The sequence below is a fragment of the Acanthochromis polyacanthus genome, chromosome 3, assembly GCF_021347895.1.
Source record: "Acanthochromis polyacanthus isolate Apoly-LR-REF ecotype Palm Island chromosome 3, KAUST_Apoly_ChrSc, whole genome shotgun sequence".
NCBI classification, from domain to species: domain Eukaryota; kingdom Metazoa; phylum Chordata; class Actinopteri; family Pomacentridae; genus Acanthochromis; species Acanthochromis polyacanthus.
This window is the reverse complement of record NC_067115.1, coordinates 6,468,134-6,493,482: the sequence shown is the minus strand read 5'-3', so window position 1 is coordinate 6,493,482 and position 25,349 is coordinate 6,468,134. Positions and strand designations below refer to the sequence as shown.

Here is a 25,349-nt window from a genome sequence, read left to right as displayed (position 1 = left end):
TCAGCAATGAAATCATTTTTATTCTTAACACATTCATCAGTTAGAAGAAGAAATACAAGACAAAAAAAAAAGCAATGATCACAAAAATAAGCAACTCAATCCTATTTTTCTGAATTCAAATGTAGAATCCTTTTCACGGCAATCATATATTTATCACTCTATAGTAAGGAGTAATCATGTAGATAAATATACACAACAGAACACGGCTAAGCCTCGTTCCTGCTGTCCAACTGCATATTTTACGAGTTAATGAGTTTACAATTCATGATGTTCCACAGTTCATACTGTACCACTGTATTCTTACAGCGGTATTACAACGTAAAGAATTACGAGCAACAGTGGGCACACAGGCTGTTTGTGCATCCAGTATATACAGAATGTGTAAATGAGAGAATGCTGGTGGAGGAAAGTAGGAAGACTTTCTGCGTTGGACCTGTTTCTAGCTGCTGTGAGCTGGACTGATCTGCAAACAGGAGCAGGACAACAGGTATCTTCCTTGATTTAAAAACAAACAAACAAACAAAACAAAAAATCCATAAATAAAGCAGGTGATTCATTTCTTTGGAGACACAAAAAAATCAAATCATATGAAAAAAATATACATTATATAACCATGAAATTGTGAATTGAGCTCATTGTCACTGAATTTTGGCAGTTTCTGTGTCAAAATCATCTTATTCCACAACATTAATTTCAGTCTGACTGCCCAAAAACACTGAGGTGAACTTTAAGAAGCCCACGTGAGGCTATTTACAGCTTCAAAACTGTATTTTTTAGGGTTTATTTTAAGGTCAACTAGAATATGTTCACATGCTCTTCTGTTCAAAAACATTTTTCTACCACTGTATATTCCTTCAGCGTCTCTCTCTCTCTCTCTCTGATTTTCTGTCTGAAATTTTAAGTCCTGTCTCTCTAAGGACCAGAAAAGTTCAGTGTGCTCTGACTGGTCAGACAGACTGATGGAAGCCAGGTAATGTTGGTTAGTAACCACAGATCTCGGAGTACACAGATGCAGTTACTGAAGAAGCAGCTCTAGTGAGGAAAGTATGTCGGAATGGGAGGCAGCTGAACACTCTTTGCTTCAGTTTATGCTAAATTAGCTGCTAGTCAGGAGTTGTGCAAATCAGTCACAAGGTGATGTAGGTAGAAGAAAAATCTTGACTTAAAACCAGGTGTGTCAGGCAAGTAAGAATTTTGTGTAAGACAGAACTTTTGGTGTGGACTTTGGGCTTTGTAAGTTTGCAGAAGACACATAGCAGGAAAAGAGGAACTCAAATAACCAAATACGGCCTCCTTAAAAAGCAGCTTTGAGCTAAATGCTAAATAATAATAGGGAATATCTCCCTGAAAGCTGCTCATTAGCAGTCCTGCTCAGGATTATGGGAATGGTTTTAGGTTTACAGGGATATGAGAGGTGATCAAACTTTCCTGATACTGGTCTGTTTGTGTGAACAGTAACTGTCACAAGTCAAGAGACAAGACAGGACCTTTTCAGATGTTTTCGTGACCACTGGCAGCTGCACATTAGTGATTTCACAATGGAGCTTAAAGTTTCCCAGAGAACGAGCATCACATTCTGTGTCATTTAGCAGCTGGATGATTCAACCTTTGTGAGGAAGATCATCATGGTGACCAGAGGAGGGTCTGCGGTTACCATCCAGAGACCAAACTGAAGTTTTCACAGTGGAAAAGCCATGGTCTCCAAAAGTGGAGAAGGAGCATCAGGTCAGGAGCACCAGGAACATATTCTATGTGTTCTTCATGGCTGTGCACTGGGAATTTGTCCCCCAGGGGTCGACTGTCAGGCCACATTTCTGACAGTTCTGTAACATCCTGAGGTGTCTGAAGAGTCACAAATGGTGCTTGAAATGTCTACATGACAGGACTTACAAGGGAGTGTTTCAAGTGTTGCAGGAGCACTGGAAGCCGTGGCACAAGAAGACGACATCAACAAGGATGGCAGCCACACATAAATCAGCTCTGAACTTTTTGATCACCCCTCATATGGTCAGAAATTAAAAGTCTGACCTAATAGGGCTCTACAAGAACGCATGGAGTCTTTAAAGATTGACCAATTCATCTATAGAGTAGCATGCATGTTTTTACTACAACCTCCTGACAATCAACAAACCCATCAATAGTTGAGATATTTCACTGCAAAAAAAAACTAAAACGTGAACTTCATGGTGCCGCCAGAGAAGAAATCAGTCAGTGGGACTCACCCTCTGAAAACAACAAATGTCTGTTCAAAACTTTGAGACAGTGGACGAGGTTCATCCTCTGCTGTCACACTGTCAGTATGAATATCAGTGCAGAAAGTGGACTGACGGGCATTGTTGTGTCTAGAATCACACTTGCAGCACAGCCAAAACTTCGGTGGCTCATTTCACAATTTCATGGTTCTATTACATATTTTATCTGCATTTATTTGTGTGACTATTTAAATTCTGAATGATTGAGAACCTTAGAACTGTACACAATGTAAAGGATAGTTTACACCTATAAAATACATTCTTTACTCCCCAGCTAACCATGAGCGACAGGCAACATGATGAGCATGAAAGCAAATGGATGATTTACACAAGTTAGCTTCATCCAGCAACTAATTCAAATCTGTGGGGGTGTTTCCACCTTCAACTGTTAATGTGTCACTGTAGTGGAGGAAGTGATTTAAAGCTGTATAGTTGACCCAATTTCTGTTTAATGTTTATCTAATCCCTGTTCAACAAGATTTTGTCTCTTGAAGAGCTGCATGTGGTTTTAGTGCCAGAAGCTGTTTTCTGCTGTAATTATACAAGACAGAGAGATGTGGGTCAGAATTAGGTATAATTATCTTAATTTATCATTTGTGGTACAAAAATAAATTAATTAATCAAACAGCAAAAGAATTCTGGCACCAAATGAACAGAGTAGCCCTCTGTGATCCATCCAAGTGTGAGACTCAGATTACCTGCAGTGATTTTACACCTTACAGGTGCGTCGGGCAGTGACAACCAAGCATTTTAACGTTTTTTTATTAACATTATTTGTCCGAGGTTCCATGTGTAAAAATATGTTTTGTTCTGTAACCAAAAATATTCTTTTCTTTCATTTTTTTTATACAAGATTTTTGTTTTTGAAAGCACCATTTTTAACAGACTGTTTTGAGTTTACACTGTACTGACATGCGCATGTGTTTATGGAAAATATTTTGGTAACTAAACAGCAGCTAGTTTGAAGATGGATGATTACAACCAGCGTACCGATTAAAATTATCAATCACAGTATTCTAAAGTGTGATTGGTCCATCTGTGCAATCTAAGGATGGCATGTGTGCACAACTTTGGCAGCAGACATGAGACTTCTCTGTTAAGAAAGCTCAGAGAAACAATGACAAATGTCACAATTTTCAGAAATAAACACAAAATCTGACATTCATGATTATCTTATGTGCGATGCAGCATTTCATTCAGTAGATATGTACAGGATATAACCTCAACATATGACCTAAACGTCCTACTTTCATGTTCAAATCTGCGTGTCAACCCTAATGAAAATGAGTCAGGACTTCAATCAGTTCTCTAACTAAAACGTCAGTCTGTGATAGGCAACCCTTTTTTCACAAAGTCTGATGAGCTAATTAAAAGCTGACGAATTAATTAAATCTTCAAAATTTTACATCACAGCTTCCCTTTGCTGTAATTATACTAGCATGTATATACAAGATGAAACACTGTTCAATCCATCATTTACCTGACCTTCACTGTACATTTAGGTAGGATGGTGGAGAGAAATAAACGGTTCTGTTGAACTTATTCTAGAGCTTTCTGGAGGGAATATGGGTTGGACTGTTTCCCACGTGTAGCACGACAGTGTGACAGAACTAAAAGTGCAGAGACAACCCAATCAGCCATAACATTAAAACCACTGAAAGGTGAAGTGATTAACATTCATCACTGGGGTGGGATTTTTTAGGCAGCAGGTGAACAGTGAGTTCTTGACGTTGATGTCGGCAGCAGGGAAAATGTGCAGCATGAAGATCCGAGAGATTTTAAACAAACTGATGGTGGATGACTGGACCAAAGTACCTCCAAAACAGCAGGAGTACTGCGGTAGTTACCAAAAGTATCCAACATTGGACAACCGGGGAACCAGAGACACAGACATGGACGCCGAAAGAAGGCTAGTGGTTGGTGGTTTCAAACTGTAGCACAAAAATAGAAAGCTGTCAGAGCACCCGTCTATGCCGACTCCTGTCCACCACTGAAAACTCCTAAAAACTGGACCATGAAGATACAGAAGGTGGGCTGGTATGATTAATAGTGTTTTCTGTTTTCATTTACTTTGAAAAAAATTGCACGACGACGAGAAGGCGAGCCAGTGGAGGCAGCGAGATGCTCTTGACAATGTTCTGCTGTTAAAACCTTGAGCCCTGACTACATGTGGATGTTATTTTCACATTTAAACATTCCTGCCGACCACATCCACTCCTTCATAGCAGTGATATTCTCCAATGGCCGCTTTCAGCCGGATGATGCTTCCTGTCACACTGCAGACACTGTTCAGGAATGATGTGAGGAACATGACAAAGAGTTCAAGTGCTGGATTTTCTGGAAAAACAAGTTTAATCATAAAGGCTCTACGTCGCAACTTCCAGAATTTAAAGGATCTGCTGCTGATGTCATGGTTTCTGATGGAACAAGCCACCTTCAGAGGTCTATGGACTCCAGGCTTCGGTCATTCAAAAGGGGAGACTGACAGTATTTGTCAGGTGGTTTTAATGTTGTGGCTGACTGGTGTGTGAAGCTGTAAATAAAGCTTTAAACTCAGGTTCTTTTGTAAATGTATAAAAATTCTACTTTAATCCAGTGAGCTCCTGGAAAGTCGCGACAATGAACAAAAAATGCTGGACAGTGACCGGCAGTAGCTGTACCTATATTCCATTTTTACGTTGTCATGTAAGATATGAAAGAGAAAAAAAACACACTGACAGCTTCAAACTGATGTTTTCGACTTCTCTAACGTAAACCACTTCAAAAAGCATGATTCTAGCAAAAACCCTTCACCCTCTCTGCCTCAACACTTACTGTATGCTAAAGAAAACGTTAATGTGACCAAGATTTCCCCTTCATCTCCGATGTCCCTTCTGCTTCTTGTTCCTCGAAGGTGTCTTGATCGGCTGGCTGGCAGCTCCGTTTTCCAGTGGCACTGGGAACGGAGCTGCTGGTGGAGAGGTGGGGGAGAACAGGTCCGGCTCGCCGTCAATGCTGGACTTGAAGGGTCCAGCGGAGCAAAATTTTAGAGGACTGGAGGAAATAGACAAAGAAAACACAATGACGCTGTAAGAAATGGCTGAAAAGAAGAAAGCCAATGAGCATTTTTCATGTTTTGTATATCTTGTACATCTTTAAAGGACGCTACGTGTGACTGACCTCTAGTTTGGAATCAGGGTTTTGGTTTGGGAACATGTTAATGATTGCAAGCAAGAATGAATGAAGAATCGTGTGGTGCTTTCAGCCAAACTTTTTACTGTGCAGTGTTACAGAAACAGTCCTGTTGCTAGAAACATTTTTAACACTCTTTTGTTTATTGTCAATTCCAACACAATTTTGCACTTTTTTTTATTATACCAGCACAATTTGCACATTCTATTGTACAATTGTTTTCTCATTTTTCTGAAATGAAACGTAAGCAACTGGATATCTATCTATCCATCCATGAAAAAAAATACCAAAACACCATTTCAAATACATCCTCACCCTCACATCCCACACTCACTCCATCATCCAATATCAATCCAATCCAATCAATTTGCAGACCGCTGCTGTTAATGTTGTGTGATCCTCGTTAATGAATTAGTAAAACCATCTGTAAAATCATCTTTGAAGCTCTTCTGCTGCATCTCATTTCCTCAGGCGACACACCAGTTGATTTGATCTCAACATAAGCTCACAGAATGTCAATCCAAACTCGAGTTTCTTGTGCGTGCGTTACCTGATGGGTGTGCGTGGGCTGCTGTTGTGTCGGCGTACAGTTCGTGTGCGGGGCTCAAATGAGAAACCTTCTTTCAGACTCTCGAGGACCGATGGAGCCACGTAGGTGAAACCCTGAGGAGAAATATATTTCAGTCGAAGTTGGATAATGTCACCATGATACTTTAAATAAGCTTTTTTTCCATTACAGTGTTAAAACAGAGGAGCTGAAACTAAACAGAAGCTTCATTTTGAGTATACTGGTGTTTGTATAGTCCCTAAATACTGTATGACGGAAGGAAGAATGTCTCACAGCAAAGGCGAGTTCTGCACTGTGGCTGAGTGAGGTATCATCTGGACTGTCAACCGGCGTCTGTCTGGTAAATCTGGTGTCAAACTGACTCACGTCCTCGTCCGACTGCTGCAGAGAGACAAAAAATAAAAAGGCGAAAGAAAAAATGGCTAAGAGGGAAAAGGACTGATAAAGGTGCAACAAAAAAGTGTAAAATGTAACAGAAACGCAACGAGAGGCTTAGAATAAATCAAGTACCGTAGGTGGAATTTAAAAACGCAAAATTAACCAGTCGAGAATAAAAAGAACACATCATTTTAACAAGCTCTTTGATAACATAATGGGCACCTACCAGCTGCGGCTTATACGGCGGCTCCACTCTCTTGTTCAGCAGGTCGTCCCAGTTAATGTGCTTGAAGAATGGATGTTTCTGCAGAGGATTTAAAGTGCTAATTTATACATATTCTCTGCACTACAATAAATGACTGTGAAAATGCAGTCAAATTCTTACAGGAGTGTACTGCTTTTTTGACAATTCACCTAAACAGTGTAAAATCCCACAATTTTTTGGAGCCAAAAAAAAAAAAAGAATGGCTGTAAAAATTGGTGGCTTGGTTTGGTAGGAATTAATATAATTGCTAATTTTACATTGATAAATTGAGATAGAAGAACATTTACAAGAAATATTGCCGAAGTGTAACTACTTTTGTAAGTTACAGATAACTATAGTTAATACTAATTACAGTGGCAACGCTATGTACAGTCATGAAGAAAAGTTTACATACACTTGTAAAGACCACATCTATCAAGGCAGTCTTGAGTTTCCAACGACTCCTACATCATCAAACCTGATAACTCAATTTGCTGTGTCTATATTTTTGACCCAGCAGATTTCCAGAAGACCTGTAATAATTCTGAAAGAACAAAAAAATGCATGTACAGCTGTCAGTGTCCACAGCGTCTTACATCAGCATGGGCTGAGAGGCTGCCATGCAAGAAGGAGACTCTTCCTCTAAAAGCAGCACCTTAAGGCTCAACTAAAGTTTACTGCTGATCACATGGACAAAGAAAGTCCTTCTGGAGGAAAGTTCTGTCGAAATGAAACAATAATTGAGTTTTTGGGTCACAATGAGCAGAAATATGTTTGGAGGAGAGAAGGTAAAACCTTAACACCAAGAACACCGAACCTACAGTCTAGCATGGTGGTGGCAGTATTATGCTCTGGGGTTGTTCTGTTGCCAATGGAACTGGTGCTCTACACAAAATAAATGGAATAAAGAAGAAGGAGGATTACCTCCACATTTTAGAGTTTAGGGTTCCAACAAGGCAATGAATTCAAGCATACAACGGTGATGTAAAAAAAAAGAGATTAAATCAGGCTGAAATTAAAGTTTTAGACTGGTCTCTTCAAAGTACTTACTTCAACCACATCAAGAACCTGTGGACTGTGATGAAGAAACAAGTCTGTGTCAGAAAATCAGCAACTTTAAGTTCAACTCCACCAATTCTGTGAAAATGAGTGGTCAAAGAAAGAACCAGAAGTTCACTGATGGCTTCCAAAAGCACCTAGTTCAGGTAAAAATGGAAAAGGGACATTGAACCAAATAGTAGCATTGCTGTGTGTATATTTTAGACTCAGCAGATGTTGCTATATTTTGAGAAGACCTATAAAAAAAAATCTATAAAAGAACATAATGCATGATATTTCTTTTTTACAATGAAGAATTTTATAACAGAATATTAATAGTTGTAGGAGTCTCTGGAAACTCAAGACTGCCGTGACATACATACCCTTAAAAAAGACCATTACATCGTATCAATGACAGGTAACACCTTGTAAGTCTTTCTTCACATTCACTGATAATGGAACAGAACATGTGCTACTGCCTGGCCTGCCAGCTGCCGCTATAATTGGTGTGTTACATTTATACTTAATGATGTCCAGTGGAGACTGTTCAACATGACTGGGTGTTTAACACCTGGATATGATGTATTCTTCGCTTGTTGAATAAGGAAAGCAGTTACAAAGCTCACATTGTCTGAAATTGTGTGAAAACAGGCTCTTACCTGGATATCAGCACAGTCTGCTTTACTGGAACCAAGTCTTTGGGCTGGATTCTTCTTCAACAGCTGAAAAAATATAAAAGTGGTCACTATGGAGATACATGATTAGGTGCTTTTGTTGCCACTTAATATTCATGACTTATTATTATTCATCACTAGGTTATGTTTGAAGAATAGATGTGCTTTCCAATACAGATATTTGGGACAGATTAACTTAACATATTCTGAGATAGTTGCGTGTACCGGCAACAAACCTCACATTTTTATTCGCTCTTATATTCCAAAGGCTTTCACTGAGGGGTTTGTTCATATATCAGCCATAGTCGGATTTTCATAACATTTTGTTTCTAAACACACGATAAAAACACAGATGTTTTCAGCTGTTGACAAGATTTATAGAGTGATAAAACAGCTATCCAAAATCCCCTATGTGAAAAATATTGCCTCTAAAATTTCAGCATAATAAAACAAGAAAATTGAAGCTGACTTCATCCAGTAGTCAGATTTCTGCTCTGGAATTTCAGGCAAAATATGCGTATCACCTTTGTATATTTAAAGCTAAAATTTCAGAAAACTTGTAATGCAAAAAAAGAAAAAGACAGAAAAAAAATTCTTAATTTCTTAATGTGAGTAATGAACTAGTGAAGTTTCAGGGCGATTTGTCATAGTTAAAATATTACCTGTGGACCATCCCATTAAAAAGGTGACATTGACCTCCCTCCTGACCGCCTTAGAATCAGCTAATGGTTATCGAAGAAAAACTTCCTATACAAAAATGAGATTTTGTCTTGACACTATGACATCCGAAATAAATGTAAAATATATTTGGCTGCCATTATTAACAGAGCTCATGTACTTATCAAGTTATGAGGGTTTAAAACTGCTGAAAAAAAGTAATGCAAGTCAAAAAGTGTAAACTCTCCACCCACCCCCATGAGTTTTAAAGGCCTTACATTTGGAAATATTCATAGTATGAAGGTAAAACTCGCCATGGCTTCATTAAATCTACTAAAGACTCTATACTTAAAAAGATCAGCTGATTCTGAGGATCAGGTGGAAATTTTTCACATTTTAAGACCCTGCAGAAAACAGTGTCTACAGACCCTGCAAATGTGGGGGTAAAACCCAGCTGAACTAAAACGACTGAGATCAACTGATCAGATTAGAAAATGTACATCCCAACACATGATTTTCAGATGTAAGTGATTATTTACAAAGCTTAAAATATCCAGAATAATGAAATGCACCCTGTTCAATGCTCATTTATTTCAATCAGCAGCATGCCTCCATGCAATGAATCCTTCCTACACTGCAGGTTAAAGTAGGTCAAACTGTGGTGACTCACTGCTGGCTCACATTGCGTACCAGAATTGAAAACACATTCATAGTTTCAGCATTCGTATTCTTCATGATGTTTGTGAGCTTTGTGGTCACAGAAAAATGCTCATTTTTAACTCCACAAACAAGAAACCCATTGATGGTAGCTGTGAAGAAGAAAACACTGCCAGTGTGGTTAAACTGCGGGCAGAATGCGGTGCTACATACAAACAACATCTATTTATAAAAGATAAAAGGTAAGCTTATACCACGCGCTGATTTGAACTCGATACATCTATAACAAAAAATACATAAAACCAAGAGAAACAAAGAGAATAGATCAGAAATCTGGGCATGTTTAGAACTATTTGGTCACTGAGTGTATCTTGGAGTTTTTTCTACAATGATTGTATTTTGGAATAAAGGAGAGATGGACTTCACACAGATGTGTGAAGCGGCAGAGCAGGAAAGTCTCCACTTCGTGCTGAGAAGACGGATTGCGAGCTGTTCTTGGCAGGAATGTTAGAAGAGAGGCAGCTGGCAGGAGGTGAGCCACAATAACCAACACTACTACACAGATTCATTGTGAAGAATCACTGATCTGACGGTGAATCCACAATATAATTACCCACAGGCTTAGAAATCAGCCCTTGAGCCGTGATATCCACACAAAAAAAACCCTGCACATGCCCCGAGTTCTTCATGTTAGATGCAATATTGCAAGAAAGCCACCCACGCTCATGACTACAAACTTACACACATTCATTGAATTTTATGTTTTTCTTCTGCAATCAGTAATATAAGACACATCTACTCAGAACTGCCTGGGTTAAGATAACTTAGTGCCTGCCAATCATGTAAAACAAAAGAGCAACAAATATTGTATATCAGCACATGTACATCATCTGTGTCAGTATTATGAGGTGTGATCAAACACGAGTGTGTGCGTATAAAACGGCTTTAAATTGACCATCAGCCCCGTCAGTCTAGTCTTCTTGTGCAGTAATAGGCTGTGTAAAAATGACAGCTCTCCAATCTGAATTTCATTTCGGTTACAGGAAGAATTTACAGGTAGTAAAATCTGATGAATAGTGCAGGATCAGAGCACTAACTGTGCTGGTGTGGCCAAACAAAAAAAGTATTTTACGCATTGGAGCAATGGTAAGCAGCAAATGCTGTCCCTCAGTGCAGAACCCAGTGAATGTTGAAGAGAACATCAAGCGTCCTTACAGCCTGTGAACACCCCCGTGTTTTCACAGCTTTAATGGTCCAAATTAATGGACAAACTTATTTGACTTTTTACTGAACATTTACTCAAAGTTGGCTACAAAATTATTGAAGTTGTCGCTGGTTTGGCTGAATTTTGTTCAAACAGATGCTCAAAAAGTGTAAACTTTGGAAGTTGGAAGTTTGTGTATCGCAGCTCAACAACTAGCATGTCATATCATCTAAAAACACTAGCTAACCTATCTGTGTTATATTCCTCAGAAGTTCCTGTCTGGATCTCAGCTGGATCCCCAGTTGATATATTTTCAGAATCATGTGAATATGTGCAGGTGCTCTGCTCCAAATATGTTCTTATTATTTCTGTAGAAAATAACCAGGTTCAAATGATATGATAAGCTGCAAATACTAGCATTTTATGTTGATTTACAATTCATTTAGGCTGATAAGCTAGCTAGTAGAGTCACTCAGTGCATTGTGGAAGACTGATTTAGCTCCTCTACAGATAATGTACAGATTCCTTTCTACCCAGAAATGGGTTTGGTTAATTAAAGAGACAATGCAAGATTTTCTTTGGTTGTCCACAAGCCTAAAGGCTGTGCTGCTTCTGAAAGTTCATGGTGACCGTTGATCGCACAACATCACACAGAGTCCTGACTCATGAAAATTATCACTCCCACATGTTGCATGTGTACTGCACTTCATTTGAGCACACCTAGAACAGATTCAACTTTCTGATCGAACCTCATATGTGAAAGAGTTACAAACCTTTTTGATGAGGTCCCTGGCATCGATCGTCAGGTAGGGGGGTAGATTGAGTTTACACTTCAAGATCTTATCAATGGTCTTCTTTCTGTTTTCAGCTGTGAACGGAGGCTGGTGGAAAAATCACAGACAACAGTTAATAAAAGGAAATCAAAACTACTAGTTCTCTTATAATTAAAAAGAGAGGTTAATCCACCACAGTTTGGATCAACAGCATCGCTATAAGAATGAACATTTTTCAATAATATTATGCTTTGAAACAGCAAAATGTAACCACAGTGAGCTGCTTCACAATCAAAAGAAACAAACACTTGCATCTGGAATAAGTATAGCTGCACATGGCATTGGTCTGAATCTGTCACTTGTACAAATCCATTACTTTTTTATTTCACTTGGAGAGTTTATAAACCATTTTTTTTTATCTAGTCTTGTCAGTAAATAAATGCTTACCTTCGGGTCACTCTATGATTCTTTTTCTTCTCTAACAAAATACCTCTGCTATGAACGGCCCCTGTTTGTGAACTGTTCGGCATATTTATAAAGTAAAACACCGAGAAATAACCTGAGGGTCCCAAAGAAACAATTTGAAGATAGAGGAAGATTCAGGAGGTCAAGGTAAAACCTGCCTGAGGCTGTCCTCAGAGGTTGATCTTATTTCTAAACGTCTTCTATCAGCATGAGCTTGAGGTACACATCAAAAGAATGAGATGGCTGATACAAGTCTCTGCATCAAGACCTTCAGACTTCTGCATCCACTTCTCCATCAAAACAGCAGTAAATTGGGGGTGGACTGGGCTCATGCTAAAGCTACCACTGTGCAGGTTGCAGGAGGGAGATCTGGAGCAAGTTGTTATTTTCCCAAATATCAGTTTTTGGCTTTTAATGGTTGAAGGGAATAAAATGTTTGGAATGAATCCAATACTGACACCGTAACACCTGCAATATAGCCCAACAGTTCTACACACGACTGGTGTACTGAGTTGTACTACTTACTTTGCCAAGGAACAAGTGAACGCTACATCAGCTGCCTGCTGATGATCACGATTGTGAAATCATACAACGACTGAACAGCCTTGATGGAGTACTGCGCTCTCTGACTGCTTTTCTTGTAGCTTTTGCCATTATCCTGCCATGCTTTCATGTGTAATGATTTTGCAAAAAAGTGCTTCGGTTTAAGATTTTTTCTCCCTTTGACTGGCAGAAGTCAGCCCAGTCGAAATGGTACTGCAAACATGACGGTCTGCAAAGCAGCATGTACATACAGAGTGTTTACATTGATTTGTAATATAACTAGCCACACCTTCAGCACAACAGTAAGCTTTCTGTACTCCAATTCTGTAAACTTTGACATTGCTATCTTCCTGCAACTAGTGATGTCATGATACCAAAATTGTGACCTTGATACAAAACCTAGCTAAATATTTCAACACCAATAATGAAATGATATCACAGTAAAAATCTAATAATGTCAGAAAAAGTAATGGAAAAAACAACATCAAAGAACATTGAACAAGAAAAAGAAAACAAGATAAAATACTTTAAGAGTTTTAATGCAGGACTGTGGGAGATGCAAAAAAGGATAAAGCCAAACTGAACAGTTATCAATGCCCATAACTGTCTTGTTAGACTCTAATGGTAAAAAATCGTTTTTATTGGTCATGTTAACCCCCAAAATTGGGGAAATAGTTCTCTGGCTAAAGACACAGGATTTACCCTTTAACAGAAAAAAATGAAAACTACTACAGCCCAACACTATCTCTTGACATAGTTTGCTCATAACTATTTCTCTCACAGTTGTAGCTTACCGATCCAGTCATCATATCGTACATCAGAGCGCCGAGGCTCCACCAGTCCACTGCTCTGTTGTGACCTGACCTGGTCAGGATCTCTGGAGCCCTGAAAGGGAAGAAGACACACACAGAGTGAGGGAATTACGGGCAATAAAAAAAGTGAGAAAAGCTTGTGTTTGTAATCTAAGACTAGCAGCAGCATCGGTATGAGGATAAGCAGAAAGCAGCAGCCAACAAATGGCAAATAAAGCTACAGAAAAAGCAGTGTGTGTGTGTGTGTGTGTGTGTGTGTGTGTCTGTATGAAGTGTAGATTAAAGCGTTACCCACATGTACTCTATGGTGCCGCAGAAGGTGTGTGTGACAGTTCCATCGTGAATTGATTCCTTACAGAGTCCAAAGTCAGTCAACTTGATGTGTCCTTATAATACAAAAGCTCCAATAAATATCAATGCAAGGCTACATTTATGTGACAAACACTTTGAACCATTATGCATTTAATACAATTATGCACAAAATGTTGTCATCATCTTGTTTTCATTATACATTGCCACATACTGTGAATATGCAGTTCTCAGAAAAAAAGAAAAAAAAGTTGTGTTTACCTCGATGACTGAGCATGATGTTTTCAGGTTTCAGGTCTCTATAAATAATCCCGTTAGAGTGGAGGTGACCGAGGGCCAATGTGATCTCTCCTAGATAAAAACTATGGACACACAGACTTTAAGTCCAAAACCTACATTAGACTATTAAGAGTCTTTATGACGGTGAAGCTGTGCAAACTTAAAATCAAACTCATCCTATGTGCAAACCTTTCACAGAGGAGAGGGAATCCTTACCAGGCGGTGTCCTCCATGAAGATGCCTTCCTTCTCCAGCTGCATGAACAACTCTCCTCCTGGTGATAAACAGCAGTAAAAAGGGGGTAAACAATGACGGTTTACATGCAAACTAATATTGTATTGTTAATTTGAAGATGACAAAACTAAAAATTTGACAGATATTATATAAACAGTAGATTTTGTTTGGATATTCCAAACTAGACCTAATTTCAAATGTTTTTTTTTTTTTATAAAGCACCTTTCAAACCTGCCTCTTTTGAAATTGAGAAGTTTAAGACATGTGGGATGTGCTCCTAAAATCCAAAAAGTATCAACATATTATTTGGATTTTAAACTAACAGCCTGTTTGTTAGTTCACAGTCTTCTCTGTGTGTTGACCACAAATAAATTAACCAACACTCTGCAACAATGGAACAATTAATCGACATATTCATCCAATATGGCCAAGTGCAATGTCCTAATCGGGTAAATTCTAGAGTTTTGTGAGGGTTTATCTCCAAGGAAATGGTTGTGCTTAATATTTTTCCTCCCACCAAATGATTCTGCCTTAGTTTGAGGACTCTTTAGTTTGCTTCCTTCTAGCAAAATTAGTGGTTGGCTGTGGAGAGTCATAGCTCCACTCCATTTTTTAGACCTCCAAAAGCCTTATTTTTGTTTGTTTTTTTTTGCAAAGGTGCAGATTTTCTTTCTGTTACCTTCCCTGTCCTGATCCCTGTCCCTCACATCATGAACTTGCGGAAATGTAACACTTCATTTAAACACAAATATTAGGGGAACATTCTTTTTCATTAGCCATCTGCATAGCTTAGTAGGAATAATCAGAAGGGTAAAAAATTAATATTGTGCATGTAAATGTAGTAATTTCTCCTTCTGTCAGTTCCATTATCGATCCCCCTGCTGCTTCTTCACACATTATAAATCTAAATAGAAAGGGATCAGACAAGGTGCCCCAAAAGTGATTCATGCCATCCATCTCTCTCCACCTTACCGCTCAGACACTCCAGTATGAGGTAGAGTTTTCCTCCAGTCTGGAAGGCGTAGAGCAGATCCACGATGAATGGGTGTCTCACCGTCTCCAGGATCTCCCGCTCTGCTCGTGTGTGGGCCGTGTCTTTAGCATTACACACTATCTTAGCCTACATGAGACAAATGGTGGCAAAGAGTGGGAACAGCGCTGAGGTGGAGGAGGATGAAGAAAGGAACAGACAAGGAGGGCTAAACAGTGTGGAGGCCATGTGTAGAAATACCTTTTTCAGGACCTTCATGGCAAATATTTTCCCAGTCTGGGCACCTTGAACCTTCCTCACCTGAAAAACCTGAGAGAGAACGAGAGGCAGCAGTACAGTGTAAAAAGGTTAAAAAAAAAAAAAGTGGAACTTATTGAGTCACTTATGTGGTGCGATCAGGAAGTTCAGAGATGGTTGCATGTGCACGAATCATGTTCAGAGTCAGAATGTGTAACATGTGCAAGTGGTAACTGTCCCGCATCAGGAGACCATGTGACACTGCACTGTCAACATCTGTATCGGAGTGAAGCGTGGTTTTGTGACCTCTGGTAGGTGCACATTTGTGATTTCTCAATGGAGCTGAAATTGCCTCTGAAAATAAATCATTGTGTGTCAGTCAGCAGATGGAAGATCCAACCATCCTGGTGAAAAGAGCTGGGTCTGCAGCTACCACCATGAGACCAAAAAGTAGGTGGCAGTTTCTAAGACCACAGAAGGAGCATCAGGTCAGGACTGTACACTGTGAATTTATCCTTCAGAGTCCAACTGTCCTCACAGAGTTCTACTGTGGCATTCTAAAGCACCTGAGGGAGAATTTTTGGTGCAAATGACGTGAACTGTGGTGTAATGGCGTGTGAGTGCTCCTACTGAGGGGTGCAACTGTAATTCTACACATGATTTTTAACCACAACAATAAAATAATCCCTCTGCACTTCACCTACTCGCTAGATTTGAGTCTCTTCAAATTCTTTCCTCTCCCCAAAATAAAATTCCAGTTGAAAGGTCACCATTTTTACACAGTGTAGGAGATTCAGGAGTTCCAGGGAGCGTTACACATGTTGCAAAAGCATGTATGTGCTGTATCTTTGCACAAGAAGACTAACCAAATTTAAATCTGGTACCATTTCTAATATTTATAGGTACAGTCTCTGAACTTTTTGATCATGTATTAAGCAAAAATATGAACCAAAAGATGGTTCCAGCTTCTAAAATATGATGATTGTCACATTTCTGTGTTGAATATCACAGCATCTTGATCGCTAGTACTCATACGGTTGGCAATAAATGATCATTATCAAGTCGATATCCAAAGACAATCCGGCACTGTAAATTTTAAGATTGGTTGCTGTAGGAATGAGTAAGAACACCTTGTTAACATTACTTTTTCTCTTCAGGTCAACTAAAAAACTATTTTTTTTTCCTGCACCGATGAACTTTAGGCACCTCATAGAGGGGTTTTAGCAGCACCAAAGGAAAAATCATAATGCCAAAATGATACAAATTGAGAATAAAAACAGTCACTCAGTTTTTAGCTAGTTTTGCTAATTGGGGGTTTATTTACTCGAACATAACAGCCATTTTTTTATATTATATTTCAGAAATAACAAGAAACTGCATAGATTTCTATCAAAAAAGGTAACACAGCCTCTCACATTTACTGCTATAATCGTACAGCACACTTAGTATAAAATAAGTATTATTTATACTGTTAAGGGATCACTTCTTTGAACAGTTAAAAAATAAAAGCAGAGTCTGTGAAATGGAGTGATTGTGCAAATTTAACCCTACATAGCCATTCGTATTTGCTACATGAGTTTCTGAGGCTTCTATCTCATCAACATGACATGGCTAAATAAATAGGACAAAATTACTTTTTGTTTCTAAAATGAACATGGTTGTCAGCAAAAAGTTGCCAAAACTGCCCAAAAATACTGTCAATGTTTTCCTTTTGTTTTTTTGTGGATTTTGTTACAAGAGTTAATAAACATCCCAGCTCCAAACAATTTGAATTTTCTGGCTATTTTTTGATGGGTCAGACTTCACAGGGTTAATATGTGGATGCCACTTAAAAAGGTTCTGAATACATGTATGGATTCACCAGAGTACATGCCATACGGTTTAGTCCCATACCTTGCCATAGGCTCCTTTTCCCAACACAGTTAGGAGCTCAAAGCAGTCGGGTCCAACTCTCTCACTGTCTCTGTTGACACTTTCACTGGTCAACTCCACCTCCTCGGTCTGAACGCTGGGATGACAATCGCACACAAGAACAACAGTGTTACAATAAGTGATATTTTTTTTGTACTACATCAGCATCTATTTATTTATTAGTAAATTCAACATACTTCTCAGGTTCTGTCACAGTGAAGTCACAGACATCGTCCTACAAGCAGAAAACAAAGGGCCAAAGAGGTTAAACACAGTTGTAATAGCAAGTCATTGTGAAATCACAACGTGTCTAAACCGGTAATGAAGTATTGTTTTTTTGAGGGATTGACTAAAATGTTTTTTTCTGGTCCAAAAACCACTACTGACCAGTACTAACCAAAGAGACTGATAACTGATATTTGAAATATATTTGCTGCAAAAATGAAAACCTTGGTGTCAAAATTTTGATCAACACAAATCTATTAAAAATCAATTTGCATAATTATGTCTTACATATGCTCAATTAGAAAATTACTGTTCAACCTTTAACCTTCAGTGATGATTGGCTATTACTTGTGGCATGTAACCAATCAGTGCTGTGGGTGGGACATGATAACAGACAGAGAGGTAAAGTCATCAGTTGATTCACTCACTGTTATCTCCTTATTAGGTAATAACTGATCAGCTGTAGCCTAATCAATAACAACAGCATACAGACCTCTGTGTCACTGATGTCCTCAGTCTCCAAGTCAATGTCGAACACTCCTGCCATCCTGAAACAGAAGCTTTACAGTCAAACAGGGTTGACATCAGCTTTGTAGAAGATTCAGCTGCTGAGGAATGGGTAAAGAACACATCTGCCACGATCTATACTGACAGAACAGAGAAAAGAGATCACAGGAACACTAAAACAGGTCTGCTTTGTCAGACCAGGGTTGGGCGATCTGACAAAACTGAGACAACAGAAATGTGTTGATTCTGCTGTGACCTGATCTGGTATCTTATTAAGCTGCAAACAAATGAGTTTGACTGCTTTATACATTAACTTTACAAGAATTTTGGCATTTGGCAAAACAAGATTCCAATGTGTTACATTATCTATGACAAATTTTAATTCCTGAAAACAATATTACAATATATACTCATACCACGATGTAAACTAGAAGGGCAAACAGTCCTCAGCCAGAATTTAAGTCCTATCTCATAGTTTAATTTATCAGTCTACCTTAATTTGAAGGCTGCATTGCAGTAGATCCCTTATTTACAATAAGGTCAAGCAAAGACACAATTAAATGAAAGATGCAGGGATACAAATTTTAAGAAATTAAGATGGAATCAGTAATAAAATTGTTTAGAGGGCAAATTAGTTAAATAATGAAACCACTGAGAATGAACACAGCAATTTGAACTTAAAACACGAGGAAATAATCAAAGCAAGAACAACTGATGGTGAGAGAGGATTACATTAAAGACCTGAATTGTCCCGAGGATAAAAATTAGTCCAGCTTTAGCTGGTCCTGCAGGTTGTTCAAGGATTTCAGAGGTCAGTAAAACCAACCTGCACCTGCAACATAATCCAATCAGTGAAGCAATTTAAGGTGGTTAAAAAAACACAAACGTAATGGGCCTTATAAATAAATGATACCCAGAGTTTATTACACCTTACACAGAGGGAGGGGCAGCCCAACTTAGCATATAATTAAATGTGATGGGTATAAAAATCTTGATGCAAAGTGATAAACAGAGGCTTGCCTAAGAGTCACGGCTGATTCATGCCAGTATAAAACATCACCATAAACCAAGACTCGCAGGAAAGTTGCTTGTTTTTCAATGCTGCAGTGGGAAACCAGATTAATTCCTGAAACTAACATTTTATCCTAATTTGCTTAGATGATGATTAAATGTTACCTTCTCATTAGTCTTCCTTTACCCATGCTCTATAACTCTCCAACTATCATGCAAGTCAAACATGTAGTTTTTGCTGATTGAAAGGCAAACAGCAGACTGAGGATTTCTAACCTCTGTATTTCATACAGCATGATTCTGTGGTTGTTATTGATCTGTAAATGCATTGGACATACAGGAAAAAAGCAATGTGTAATCGTACAGGTAAGTTCTACCGTTGCTCAAATGAGTGCCAACCAACATCCATCTCTGATCTACCACAACTGACAACAAGGGATTTAAGAAATGTTGATGCATAAAAACACAATGTGTCAAACCCATGAAGTGACAATGGGTTTAGCATTTTCTAACTATGTGTCACAGGTTCCATCCACCTCAACAGCTGAGAGGAAGTTAAGAAACAGCTGAAACAGTAAAAGACAGATTTTGTTTGTTTTGTACCACTTGTTATTGTTAAATTGTTCTGTTTAACCTTGTGAACCCTAAACCTGTCAGTGGGTTTGAATAGCATTTTATCTTTGTCAAAAAAGAGCACCAAAATTTGCAATATTTATCAGAGTCATAAAAACAGGAAGACTCATCAACCTTCTGATGGTTCACATGCAACATCTCGTTTTGTCAGGAAAATTTACCAAATCTAAGCTAAGTGATGCATCAACAAAATCCCTTCATTCTACATATCTTATACAGCAAGTTGTCACTTTGACATTTGTTTAATGTGTATTGCATTCATAAAAGAGTGATTACACTGTTTTTGTCCATTTAGACAGCAATACACTGGGTCCAGAACCTATACTTATCAAACCTGATTAACATGTAGACTCCATTGACTGCCTCAATAGTTTCAGGTTTTAACTGTTCCAGGTTTGTGGAAAGAAAAAAACACCTCACAATTATGTCAAATCTAGAGTAGCTCGAGCAGGAGAAGTGGTTGAAAATACATTTTCAGATTATGAAACGTGCAAAATGGCAATTCCACCATCAAGGCCACAACAGACTAGGTTTAGTTTAAAAAATTAAAAAAAAAAAAAACAACAACATCTGTAGATATGTCAGATCTGGACTGGATTAATTAGGACAAGCTGTTTAAAATACACTTTTAGATTCTGAAAACACACAAAACGGCTATTTCAACCATCTGAACTATGACAGACCAGGTCTAGACATAAAAACACTGCTCTTAGATATGACAAAGCCGTACTAGATCAACGAGGAGAAGCTGTTTAAAACGCATTCTCAGATGCTGAAACACAAAAAGCACTATCTGTACTAAAACGGATCAGGTTGTGATCAAACAAACGCGACATTTTTGCATGTCAGATCTGATTTAGTTCAACAAGGAGACAGGGAGGTAAACTTCAGCGTCGCCTTCCCCTGCTGTAGCTGGCTCAGCGTTGAAAACCACAGAGTTAAACATAAAGGTGTGGGAAACCCTAAAAATATCCAGCCTAGCCAAACCCTTACCTTAGCCTAGCTTCCACCAAAACACCTCGGTGAAACGCAGCACTGCTATACCATAAAGGCGACACATGAAAACAAACCGTCTCTGAGCTCCTGTCAGAAGCTATGTGGCTTCAGATATTGGATACCAACTCCTTTTTTCGTTATATCAAGTGTCAAGTTCTGTTAGACGGCTAGCTGAGTTTCTAACGTTCGCATGCTACTTAGCTAAATCAGATGGCAATCAAAACAACATGTGAGTAAACATGACAGCAAATGCTGTGGCTCCACTGAGATAATTCATGTCTACAGTTTATCTGTAACTTATTAGGGAGGCAGTTTTTGCTGAAAACGGATAAATAGTAGTTGACGGTGTTAAATGTTTGCTAACGCACGCTGACAGCTGGTTTGACAGGTAGCGAGCAAAATGAAAACATGCTAATGCTAACTAGCGTCTCACCTGTGATCGCTCCTTCATCCAGCAGTTCCTTTAACTCAGTCTGGTAGTTTTAACAGGTTTTCATACACAACAAGCTCAGGTTGTCATTGTTACAGTTTCGTCAACTAAGCAGTAACAGCACAGAGGAGTGTCCAGGCTCATTTCATGCTCCTGTGGACAGCATGAAGCTCCGAGCTTCTGGTTAACCTTTAACCTGCTGCGTCATCAGCCAGGCAGACCTGGAAAAAAAAACAAAGCAGATGGAAAAAACAAAGATTAAAATGATGCGTCTGATTTCAATACTATAGATCAATATTAATATTAACAATTAAAATTCATAAATACAATATAGATTATTATTAATAATCATCATAATATGTGTATTATTACTGCCACCATGAATACCAGAGACGGTATACTAATACTAATACTAATAATAGTGGGATGGGGCATCGGATGGCATCTGCTGAGTTTTAGATGCCAAAACTGATCAACAAATTAGACTAAAATGCAGTGAATTCAGTTGTCAGAGGATTTCCTTTTTTTAATCTTAATTTGCTAAAACTGTAGATTTATATTTAACAAGGTATGATAAATGACACAGAGAAAATGCGTTTTCAATTATAAGTCAGACATTTTCCTGTGGGATTAATTATCTTTGAAATGTTATTAGAACTGAACTGGGATCCATCTGTGAGACAGTCATTCGTAATTTAGAAAGGGAGTGACCTGTGAGAACGCAAAGTGAGCCACGATGTTCAGGAACTCTGTGTGATCAAACTGTGTTTAGGCAATAAAGCTATTTCTAAACATTTATGTGCTTCAACAGAACAAGAGCCTCAATAACTGCAAAATGGGAAAAAAGCTTGGAACCATCAGGCAGATCAAACTGAGTAACTGAGCAGTAAGGACCTTGGTCAGGGAGGAGAATAAGAATCCAACAGTCCCTCTAACAGAGCTTCACACAGCCTCTGCAGAGATGGTCTCAGAAGCTTGCTTTTGATCAAGATCAAGCATCTGGACAAGACTCTGAATAAAAGACGCTTAAACACCCAGTAAATCTGCATCAGGAGTTTATTTTGTTTCAGACTATACTAATGTTCTAGGTTTTGTCACTATGACTTGGTTTTGGATGCGATTTGTTCCTGCTGCTCAGGTCCAACAAATCAGCTTTGCTCAGCAGCCACTCTGGGATGTAACATCTTCTACATTTGATACAAACACAACCTAGATGTTACCTCCACTGTGGTCGTCCCTGTTGGCCTCAGAGTAGGACGACTGAAGGTATCAGTTAAAATGCTGATTTAAGCAAAAGTGAAACCATGAAAGACTGTGCTCTCAGTGACAAAAGCTTAAACAGAAAAGACATGGTTGCAAAGGCTGAAGGTGAGGACACTTGTTGTCTCCAGGTGTCATGTGCAGATGTTGTCTCTGGTTGCATTTGTAACTTTGTAAATTGTAATGACATAACAGTATGTATTAACTGATACTAATGACAGCATATTTATGTTTGAGCTGATGCCTGATTATTCAGTTAGCGTGGTGAACCGCTGAGAATCTGAGACTGATTTGGAGATGTGCTGATGTGAAACTCACTTTTGATGGTAGAGCGAAGAGCCAAGCTTTGAGGCGAGTTTATATGTGGACTTTTTGTGCAGCACTGTAAGAACATCCTGTTACAGGATGTTCAGATTCCTAGTTTTACTTTGACACAAGTTATTCAGACAAGTTTACAAGCCAATCACAACCACAGCTGTCTTATATAATGCGATTAAGCCTGGAAGGCAGGCCTCGTTCTTTCTACAATTTGCCATGCTCAATTGCTTGTAGGAAATGTAATGGCCTTCCCTTAAAGGTGCAGATTTCACTGCATGTTCCTCCATCATACGGCAGAGCTGTACTCTGTACCACCCACACAACCTCCTTCTGCAAGGCTGGCAATGATAGTTGCCATCTGGCCAGTTGGAATCCTTGGGCTTTGGCCAGCTCACTCTTCTTTTGATGCGTGTTTTATGTGCACAAGCATGAATGGCAAAGATCCCAAATTGCTACAGAGACCACAACAACAAATTAAAAGTCACCACAGACACATAACTGCTACCAGGCTCATCATCAGAGCCTCCAAAATCAGAAAAGCAGCTCAGTCGATGTAGAATACCGAAGAAGTCTCTGCCCACCACACTGAAAGATAAACAGAGGGGCTGATCTCTGGAAATATGTGATTATATGCAGACACATGACAGTGTGATTTCATTAAATGCAGCTTTTATAAACAAATTACTCTGCCTCAGCTCCATTTTGCCTCTGTGCAAGTCTGCAGTTACAGCCTCAGAATTCTCGAGGTTTCCCTCTCACCACCAGTGCTGTGTGGTCGTGGATTTTGGGCTGCTGATTACGACTCTGATGGAAAAAGACTGACTGCTAAAATTACTCACAAAGAACAGACCTCTATCAACAGCACATAAACACCTCCAACAGAAGCCAGTGGAACAGCAGCCGTTTATTTACAACCATAGCTGTGTACATTTTCAAAGACTCTATGTATGTGTCAGTGCTTGCGTTTTGTATCTGCAAAGTTTTACATTTACAAACTTATGTGCTAATAAATTTAATACTGTAAGCTTTGCAAAACAACACATACAAATTTTCTAAATTAGCATTTTGGTAAATAAAATCGAAAATGTGTTATATCATTTTCACTGTCGTAAAGGATATCAAATTCTCAATCTTAACAGTAGTTTGAATTAAGCATTTTCAGTATGGTTCATAGATAGATAGAAGTTGAGCAAACACATCAGATTTTTTTAAAATAGGACTACATAAGGACAAAAAAAATGAAACAATGTGTCTCTGTTTTTTTATTATTATTATATTTTAAATATACATTAGCTCATTTGTTTATTTCCCGAGACGCATTTTGGCAGGCTACGCTAGAGTGCCTGTATAATCAGAGTGGCGACAACTGGGGATTTGACGCCATTTTGTTTCCATTCAGTCAATATGGGACGCGCAGCGTGAGGTGCACATTCACGAAAACTATAGATTGTTCACTGATTTCAAGACATGTTTTGGGCAAAATAATTTACTGGCTTGTTTTGTCTGGATGTCCAAGGTTGGATTATGGCCGTTTTTTGTGGAATATTTTCATCTGTGACTAGTTTTGAGCCTTCAAAGGTGAGTTGTGCTGTTTACGTTATTTGCTGTTTGTTGGACAAATGTGTTTATATTACCCGCTGTGGTAATCACATCTGAAAGTGGTTTATACCGGCGGATTCATGAGAATCGGAGCTTTCTATGGGTGTATAATGTTTCTATCATCGAGTTTGCAGCATCGGCCAATTTAGTAAAATACGTTTTCCCGTCCGCCTGTACGGTGCTGCAGCTGTAAGCATATGGCTAATAGCATCCTCATGCGAACGGCGGCTAACAGCCCAGAAACAGGTGAACAACGCGGAGCCTGTTCGGGTCATATGAGGCTGATAAGTGACTGCAGGTTGGATGGAAAACAGAAAATAGGAAACAGAAAACTGTCAGCTGTTTAATTGAATTGGAAATCATGTGAATGAACAGGGAGGCTGTTGTCGAAGCTCAGATGGGCCGCTGAAGTTTAACGGGTTACCCCGTTAAACTTCAGCGGCCCGTATTTCATGCATCTCCATGCATGAAAATGGTCAAAGTCAAAATAACCACAACTGCCTAAAATCACATCAAACTTTTCTATCTGCCATTCACCCATACATCATAACATGAAAGTACATACATGGGACTAACCTGGCACAAAAACCATGATGAAGTCGGTTTCCATCCCACTCTCCGGACTTTATTTTCCCACAGTTTCATTCTTTCACTACTCCTGGAAATCTAAACATGTGTAATCCCTTCTCCGATCGATTTGTGCACCCAAAGGCACAACAGCCCGTCATTTTTCAGGTATTTATGAAGCCAAAAAAGACCGAGAATTACTCTCTGCGTTGTAAACAACGTTAACAGGCATAACCGGCGTTCATGAATTGGAAACAAAATGGCTCCTATAGATCACGTGACCAAAATTTTTTGGACCCATCATGTCGCCACTCTGATTATACAGGTACTCTAGGCCATAGATATACTCAAGGCTGCACAGAGCGAAGGAGCAGACATTATGCGGCGCGGAGGCAAAAAATACTAC

At 38.9% G+C, this 25,349-nt stretch overlaps 1 protein-coding gene across 1 annotated transcript; it reads right to left on the bottom strand.

Moving 5' to 3' along the window:
- On the bottom strand, positions 1-21,414 carry LOC110967278 (ribosomal protein S6 kinase beta-2-like). Its single transcript, XM_022216835.2, has 16 exons — positions 21,203-21,414; positions 18,116-18,170; positions 17,595-17,632; positions 17,380-17,494; positions 15,490-15,558; positions 15,231-15,378; positions 14,241-14,298; positions 14,007-14,107; positions 13,732-13,822; positions 13,419-13,509; positions 11,617-11,724; positions 8,311-8,373; positions 6,596-6,673; positions 6,265-6,372; positions 5,974-6,086; positions 1-5,285 (listed from the first exon to the last, which is right to left on the bottom strand). The coding sequence occupies exons 2-16, from the start codon at positions 18,167-18,169 to the stop codon at positions 5,108-5,110; spliced, it is 1,413 nt and encodes a 470-aa protein (XP_022072527.1). The 5' UTR covers position 18,170; positions 21,203-21,414; the 3' UTR covers positions 1-5,107.
- Between the last annotated feature and the right edge of the window lie 3,935 nt (positions 21,415-25,349).